The sequence below is a fragment of the Platalea leucorodia genome (genome assembly GCF_965183815.1).
Source record: "Platalea leucorodia genome assembly, contig: HAP1_HAP1_SCAFFOLD_167, whole genome shotgun sequence".
In the NCBI taxonomy this organism is placed as follows: domain Eukaryota; kingdom Metazoa; phylum Chordata; class Aves; order Pelecaniformes; family Threskiornithidae; genus Platalea; species Platalea leucorodia.
The window spans coordinates 194,216-202,723 of NW_028121382.1; the positions used below are offsets into that span (position 1 = coordinate 194,216).

The 8,508-nt window shown below is 53.0% G+C and overlaps 1 protein-coding gene across 1 annotated transcript; it reads right to left on the bottom strand.

Moving 5' to 3' along the window:
• Positions 1-1,650: 1,650 nt before the first annotated feature.
• Positions 1,651-2,610, bottom strand: LOC309603696 (olfactory receptor 14C36-like; the record flags this gene model as incomplete). The annotated part of the gene is made up of 1 exon (XM_082338627.1): positions 1,651-2,610. The coding sequence occupies one exon, from the start codon at positions 2,608-2,610 to the stop codon at positions 1,651-1,653; it is 960 nt and encodes a 319-aa protein (XP_082194753.1).
• Between the last annotated feature and the right edge of the window lie 5,898 nt (positions 2,611-8,508).

Genomic DNA, 8,508 nt, shown 5'->3' on the forward strand with positions numbered 1-8,508 from the left:
TTTGTGTCTTGCCCAGAACCCTGTGCCCCCAAGACAGTTCCTGCCCAGGACTGTCAGCGACACCCCTCAGTCTTTGCCAAGAGAGTCACGCTGTAGTATCGACCTCTTTTCACTGGCTGAGATGTTAGCTTAGGTGGTCACATACAGCACAGGAAGATTCTTGCCCCATAAACATTTGCTCTGTGGTTATCAGAGAAGGGGCCTGACACCATAGGATCAGTTCAAGTTGGAGGGGACCTTGGGACTTCTGCAGTCCAACCTGCCAGAAAAAAAAGGGTCAGACCAGGTTGTTCATGGCTTGATCCAGTCTGAGTTTGGAAACCTCCAAGGACGGAGTCTGCACAGCATCTCTGGGTGACCTGCTCCAACGCTTGGCTCAGCTCACACTGAAACAGACTTTCCTTATCTGCAGGCTTAATCTCTCCTCTTTCACCTTCCACCCCCTGTCTTTTGTCCTCCTGCCATGCCCCATGGTGAAAAGCCTGTCTCTCTATTCTCCATCAAGTCCTCATATGTGTGAGACCTCACCCTGCAAGGTTGGACAGCTCAGCTAACTTCAGTGTCTTCCTCTCTTGAGCACTTCCCAGCCCAGCCCAGTCCCTCTCTGGCTCTCCCCATCACTTCCCGCACCCTACCCATCTCCCCCCTGTCCAGCCCAGAAAAGCAGCCCATTCTGGGCTGACCCCATGGCAGTGCCCATTGATGGGTACTGCAGAGCTCTGCACACTCAACCCCACAGCCCCAGCCCCCCTGAAGGTCACAGTAGCTCCTGGGAGGCAGAGAGGTGTGTCAGCCTCCCCATCAGGTGCAGGGCTGAGGGCCAGCCATGGCATGAGGAGATGGAAGCCAGTGGCTGCTCCTGTCTCCAAGACATCCTTATTGTCCACTGCCAGCAAGCCCCTCTGTGCCAGCCCCTCTCCCAGGAAAAGACTCCTGGCCCAGAGGATCCTCAGGCTGCTCCGGCTGCCCAAGCAATAGAAAAGCCTGCCCGAGCTGGTGCATTCAGAAATAGATTTTTCTTTGTCATTTATAACCCCCTGGAAGCACAGAGGTGCTTCTTTGCTCTTCTCCAGGCATGTCCCTGCCCCCAGAGAGCCTTTCACCAGGGAAGTTTGTCCATGCTGGCCTGACCTGCCGCTCCTACCCCCTCCCTGTGCTCTCCACAGGGCCCCAAGCTGTTGGTACTGCTCTGCAGTGCGAGTGGGCCGTGGTGCCTGAAAGCCATGGGGTGATGTCCCAGGCAGATCCCTGTTGATCATTCACCATCTCCAGAGGAACTGGGCACCCACAGGTGAAGGCTCAGCCCAGGCCCATTCTCTAACACATTGCCCCATGCCCTCCTCCCCCCATCCCATGGAGAAGCCAAGCAATGCAGCACGGCATTGTGGGGGCAATTTCTTCAGCCTGACCTCAGCTTTGGCAGAAGAGCCCAACCTCCAGGCACCAGCATTGAGGAAATCCCCTTTTATTCCAGAGATGCGACATGGGAGGCGAGCTGTACCATTGTGCCAGCCACATGTGAACAGGCCTCTGGGTCAGACAGGCTGCGTTCAGGCCTCTGGTGGAGTGGAGTGGCTGCAGGCATGGACAGACACGGTTATCACAGATCAGTTGCCCAAAACACAGGAAGTTCCGGAGCTGAATTTGAAATCACTTCTGAAGAGACACGAGCAGGTTAATGCTGCTGAAAAGAGCTGATTGAATCAGCTTCTTCAATGTGTCTTTAAGCTCCTGGTTCCTCATGCTGTAGATGAGGGGGTTCACTGCTGGAGGCACCACTGAGTACAGAACTGCCACCACCAGATCCAGCGATGGGGAGGAGATGGAGGGAGGTTTCAGGTAGGCAAACATGCCAGTGCTGATAAACAGGGAGACCACAGCCAGGTGAGGGAGGCATGTGGAAAAGGCCTTGTGCCGTCCCTGCTCAGAAGGGATCTTCAGCACAGCCCTGAAGATCTGCGCATAGGACAGCACAATGAAAACAAAACACCCAAATTCCACAAAGATACTAATCACAATAACCCAAACTTCCCTGAGGTAGGCATCTGAGCAGGAGAGCTTGAGGATCTGGGGGATTTCACAGAAGAACTGGTTTATGGCATTGCCTTGGCAGAGTGGGAGTGAAAATGTACTGGCAGTGTGCAGCAGAGAAGTGAGTAAACCACCGCCCCAGGCAGCTGCTGCCATGTGGACACAAGCTCTGCTGCCCAGGAGGGTCCCATAGTGCAGGGGTTTGCAGATGGCAACGTAGCGGTCGTAGGCCATGATGGTGAGGAGAAAATATTCCCCTACCATCAAGAAAGGAAAGAAAAAGATCTGGGCAGCACATCCCTGGTAGGAGACAGCCCTGGTGTCCCAGAGGGAATTGGCCATGGCTTTGGGAACAGTGGTGGAGATGGAGCCCAGGTCGAGCAGGGCAAGGTTGAGGAGGAAGAAATACATCGGGGTGTGGAGGCGGTGGTCACAGACTACAGCGGTGATGATGAGGCCATTGCCCAGGAGGGCAGCCAGGTAGATGCCCAGGAAGAGCCAGAAGTGCAAGAGCTGCAGCTCCCGTGCGTCCGTGAATGCCAGGAGGAGGAACTCAGTGATGGAGCTGCCATTGGACATTTGCTGCCTCTGGGCATGGGGACCTGTGCAAGGAGGAAAAGTCATTGACAAGTTAGGGGAGACTTTTCTGAGCAAAATTAAAAGCCATTTCCTACAGACCCTCCTCTTGCTGCACACAAACACGCAGAAACACACACACATTTCCCTTTTCTAGGAGACCTTCCTTCAGCTCCATGGCTGAAGCTGTGCTTTGTGCTGGTTGAATGTGCCGTGAGGAGCTGGGCCTCTGACCTCTGGCTGCCGAGGTGTCAGCCCCGCTCTGCAGTAGTGCGTTCATGGGAATGGTGGAAGCACCAGTCCTGGTATTCAGCTTTGTCAGATGAAACCTCCCCTAAAACAGAAGGGCTTGTCAGCATCTGCACTCCCAGTGCTAAGGAATGAGGATTGCAGAAGGCAGACTGAAAGTATTTTTTTAAAAAGAATTTCCCCCCTCTTGCTTGAGGATTGTTTTGGGATGTCAGAAACCCTCAGTATTTCTGTTGCACTCAGGGAGAACAGAGCGAATCCTGCAAGGCAAGAGGATTGCCTTGGGATTAGAGCAGAGTGAGGGGAGCTGGTCTGTCCCTCAGTCCAAGAGGCCCTGGCCTTGCACCTTTCTGAGACTGAGGGCGATCACACTGCTATGTTCCTGTGAAAAGCCAGCAGACACTGCTGAGAGCAGAGGGATCCAATGCAGACCACTAAATGTCCCACCCTTTCTCAAGGTCTCAGCAGCTCACTTGTAGCCAAGGACACACAGGGCTCATTTCACCGACCCAAGAGCATTTCCTTGGCCATTGCATCTCTGTGCTTCTCCATGGGGCTTTCAGGTAACACAAAGATGCTGTGGGACAGATTTGCCTTCTGGAGAGCAGCTCACAGCTTGGAAGGATACCTCAAGGAGATGCCTCAGTTTTTTCATGATGGTATCTCACTAAGGGCAAACCAGCTCATGCCCCAGCCCCACAGCCTGCATCGTCCACAGCCTCACAGATGAGAGGAAGGCTGGGACACTTGTTCCCAGGGACACAGCTGCACAAAAGGCCCCACAAGATCAGCGTGTGACTCTGCAGCTGAAACTGCCACCCCCAGAGAGCGTGATAGCAAGACCAGGATAACAAGAGCAATCACACAGACAAGTGGAGAAAGAAGGAAAAATACAGGGAGGGTCTGGCTGAGAGAGGCCAGGGCAGAGGCATTGGGGCACTCAGACAGCGTTCCCCTTCCCCAGCTGTGCACGCCACCTCCCAGACCCCAACATTGCCGGGCAGCTGCTCTCAGCCCCTGCGCTCTGCAGAGGGAACTGGGCCCGTGGCTGCAGAGCTGCACCACGGCTCTGCTGGAGCTCTGGCTGCAGAGGAGGTGGTTCACGCCTTGGAGCCCCCAGCCCTGAGGGCAGAGGCTTTGCTGGGTGGGAGAGAAGGCAAGGGGGCTTGCTCAGAGGAAGGCGTCTGCATTGGAGGGGATGATATGGAGTTTTCTGAATTCTCCCTCCCACAACATTGCTCTTTTAAGTAAGTTTCCTCTCATTTCCTGATCGTAATGCTGCTGCCTAGAGGTTTTCCTCCTGGGAAGTGATTCCCTGTGCCATGTCTTTTCCCTGTCAGCACTCACAGACCCCATGCCAACCTCTGTGCACTCCCCTTGGCCCTACAGAAACCTGCCTGTTTGCAGGGCACTGGCTGGGCACATGTTCCTGTCGGGAGGTTCAGAAGGGCAGGTCAGAACAGCCCTGATGGTGCAGCAGAGGTGATGCTGGTGCTGTCCCGAGGCAGAGGAGGGGCTGAAGGCACTTTAGGAGGCGGTTAGATGACCTACTGGCCACTCCAAGTTACAGCTCAGGAGTCTCAAAGACTTGTCCAAACTTGACAGGTCCTTTTCTGTTTCTCTTTCCCTTCCCCAGCCCCACCCCTGCTCCTGTTCCCTGCCCTCAGAGTAGGGCACTGAAAACACAGGCTCGGGAAATCTCTTTATAGCAAACTCTGCCTTGACCTTCTGTGTGTGTGCTGCACCCCTGGCTGCACACACACAGTCACCCCCTGCAGCTGTCCCTGGGGAAGGCAGCTGTGATGCCCTGTCCCTCTGAGGGCGCAGCAGGGAAGCCCTGCTGTGCAGCACGTCCTTCTCCTCTACACTAGAGAAACGGGGGCAGTCCTCCTGACTGTGAGATGCACCAGCTTTTGGAGATCTTTCCACCAGCTGCAGATACATTGCCCTTCCTGCAGGTACTTACCACGTAGAGGGCTGTGAAGATTTCTCCCCCAGTGAGCTCTCAACTTCCCTTACACCCCAGACTGCCTTTAAGCTCTCCCTGCCCTGCTCCTCTCCCCTTGGTGCCTGCAGGCAGTGCCCTCAGCCCTGCTGCGCTTTGCAGAGCTGCTGCTCCTGGGCAGAGCTGTTTCCCATGAGCTCCCTGTGTCCCAGGAGCCCAGCCCAGCTCAGCAGCAGAGGACCAGCCCTAGGTGGCAATTTCTCTGCCCCCTCTGGGCTCCCTTGATTTGTCCCTGGGGCTCCAGGGGAACCTGCTGTGAAACAGGCCGAAGGCATCACTGATGTTCCCTCCCTCAGCTGGGGAGAGACACTTCTTTCCAGCAGTGTCATTTCCCTGCTGAGAGACAGAGTTAGGTGCAAATATCAGCTTTTCTTGGCCCATCATTAGACAGGACATGAGACAGGGCTCTCCTTTACCCCTGCTGAGGGAAGGGATGCAACTGAGTCAGTCAAGGCATCCTCTCCATGGTTTGTAGTCCTGGGGCTGGCAGGGGACTCCACTCCCTCCCATGCACACCACTAACCCACAGGAGGTGGGATTCCTCTTGCCTCTGTTCAGGTGGGCATTAAATAGGCACCTGTGTGTGAGCTCCTTGCCTCAGCTCCCATGGTAATTAATGGTGGTGGAGGCCAGGAGTGAGCTGTTCAGGTGCAAATGTGTGGTCACAGCTGAGGTGCTAGAGGTGGTCAAAGATAGGTGCAGGCAATAGAGAGGGATTGAAGATAGGTGCTGGCAGATGTAGAGACAGGACAACATCAGACACTGACAGCATCTTCTTGGGGACTCTTGGGAGTTTTCTTTGGCCAACTAAAATGACAGCTGATGCCCAAATTAAGGGCAACTGAACCTCTCCCTACTCATTATGTTCAGGGTGGCCTCTAGAGGTATTATGATGGAATGGAGTCATGTGCCATAGGGAGAGCTCAGGCTCTCTCTTTCTCTTCTCCATGAGCTGTATTTACTAGGTCTCCACTCACTGTTGGCAGTTGCCTCATGTTCATCCCCACATTGCCTTACAGAATTCTCAGTGTCGACTCAATCAATTTTCAAACCCAGGCCCACAGAGCAACCTGAGACACCAGGGCTGGCAGGGACAGCACAGCACCTACAGGAAAGCAATTCCCATTCAGGGCGGGTGCGTGACAGACACCCCTGACGGCATCGCAGCAAGTGGGATTTGGTGCCTGTGTGCCATTGGCTGATGCCATCAGTCAGAGGCATCAGCCATCAGGTGCCATCAGAGAAGCAAGGTCTGTCCCTTCTCTACACAACAGCTGCCTGCATTGCATGAACACAAAGCACCCCGCACCGGGGTCTTTACTCCCTCCCTTGGCGATTCGATCAAGGAACAGGCCAATCATGTTAACAGCGTGCCTGGATACATCTTGTCTTCAAGGACAGCATAATCCAAGCACTGCCAGCGTTCATCTCAAAACTTAATTGAAACTCCAAAGAGAATCCAAGGGCATTAAGATGAGCTGTTGCTACTTCAGGAAGAGCTAAGGAAGAGTCAGAAATACTGTGAGACCACTGCTAAATTTAGTAAGAGTAGGTGTGGATAGATCTGAGATACTCTACATCCTCTTTCCTTCAGTTACCACCAGCGAGGTCTCCCTGGCCTCGGTGCTTTGAGGCAGGACGCTGGAGGAGGGCAACCAGCAGTGGATGGGGATCAAGCCAGGGGTTCCTTGAGCAAACTGCACCCTTACCAGTCCATGGGACTGGAGGGGCTGCATGCAAGGGTGCTGAGAGAGTGTTTTTCACCGCTGGTTCATTGTAATTCGAGTAAGAAAGGCAGCCAGACTCTGTGAGGTATCATTTAACATGCTGTTCATAAGCACTAACACTATGAAGAGAGAATCATGCAGATCATCTTAGGTCCCTTTTAGATGGTGGGAACCCCAGGTGGTGTAGCATTGAACAGGCCTCTGACCCACATGCAGCATGCCATGCGCACCCCACCCATAGAAGCCATTCCCCTGTTTTGATTATTCAAGCTACTGCAGGCATTTATTACAAAAGAAGAACTCTTTCAATCATCTCTACAGTCTAACAGAAGCGATGCTCTCATGAGAACTCCTTGCTGCATTGTTAGACACAGGCAAGGCCACGCAGGAGGTGTAAGGGCAGTACTGAGTGGGAGCTGCCTGCAGGCTCCTCTGTGACAAGGAGTTGTTGAAGTTGTCCTGCGGCCAAAGGCTCCATTCTGCACAGCACAGACGTGAAGGCCAGGCTGTACGTGCAGCGCAGCACAGAAGGCCAATGGTCTTCTGGTCAGGGTCACTGCTCAGGTTTCCCTGTGAGAAGTCTGCACTCCACCCTGGTGCCACAGCTGAGCTGTGGAGGAGGAGGTGGATCAGAGCTAAGAGAAGGTGGATCAGAGGCAGGAGGAGCTGGAGCCCCGTGGCTTGTCACACAACTGTGACGGTTTTGGATGAAATGAGATGTGGTGGGACAGCTTGCTCACATGGAGTTCTGCAGTGGAGGAATACAGGCTCTGCTGGAGAGACTGGCAAGGAGGATGAGGATGGGGGATGCCCGCTGTGTTCTCCTCCTGTGGAGGAAGACAACCAGCAGTGGATGGGAATCAACTCAAGGGTTACTTGAGCAAACTCAAGTGAAAAGGAGATGGGTGTTTTGAGCAGGTCCCTGAACACAAGTGTTGCTATGCCATGACACCTGAGATTCCCCTTTTGGGTCCAGAGGAGCATGATGCCCCTTGAGGTGTCCTGGAATATCTCCTGACCCAGGTGATGCTTTAGGCTGAGAAGAGAATCAAAACACCTCCTCTGACCGCAGTGATTTCACCTTCAGTGCTGACCTACAGGGCAGGTGGAGGGACTTCAGACCTTCCAGGCATGCTGCTGAAGGATGAGGTCTTCAGAGATCCAAAAGGAAGATAATGGTGGTGTATCAGTGTCCATCTCATAAATCTTTGGCCTGCTTTGTGCTTTCACCAGTTTGGGATCTGTCCCTTGACATTTTTTTGATAAAAAAATAAACTCCTCTCGCACACACTTGAAATAAGGATGAAAGAGAGCAGAAATGAATTAGGGGCAATATTGTCTAAGAGGTGTTACCATGAAATGATAACAAAGAGCTCGCAATGAGAGAAAAACCATTGTTCTAAAAACTTCATGCCAAGGGCTAAATTCTGTTAAGTTATAGCTGTCTTGTCAAGTAAGAATGAAGGAGAGGAATAAAAGTAAAGAAATTAAGTATATCATCATCAAGAAGGAGAAAATAAATGTTAGAGCATGCTACTGTTACTGTTTTTAGTGAAAATAGAAATAAGTCCATAATGTAGCCGCTAAGCCCCCCGCCAGCTGCTTGCTCACTCCCCTCTCCTGAGGGATGTCCTGGTTTCAGCTGGGATAGCGTTAATTTTCTTCCTAGTAGCTGGTACAGTGCTGTGTTTTGGATTTAGGATGAGAATGATGTTGATAACACACTGATGTTTTAGTTGTTGCTAAGTAGTGCTCACACTGATCAAGGACTTTTCAGTTTCCCATGCTCTGCCCGGTGCACAAGAAGCTGGGAGGGGCACAGCCAGGACAGCTGACCCAAACTGGCCAAAGGGCTATTCCATACCATGTGACATCATGCTCCAGCCCTCCATCCGAACCTGGAGCGCGAGTTGTCTGTGG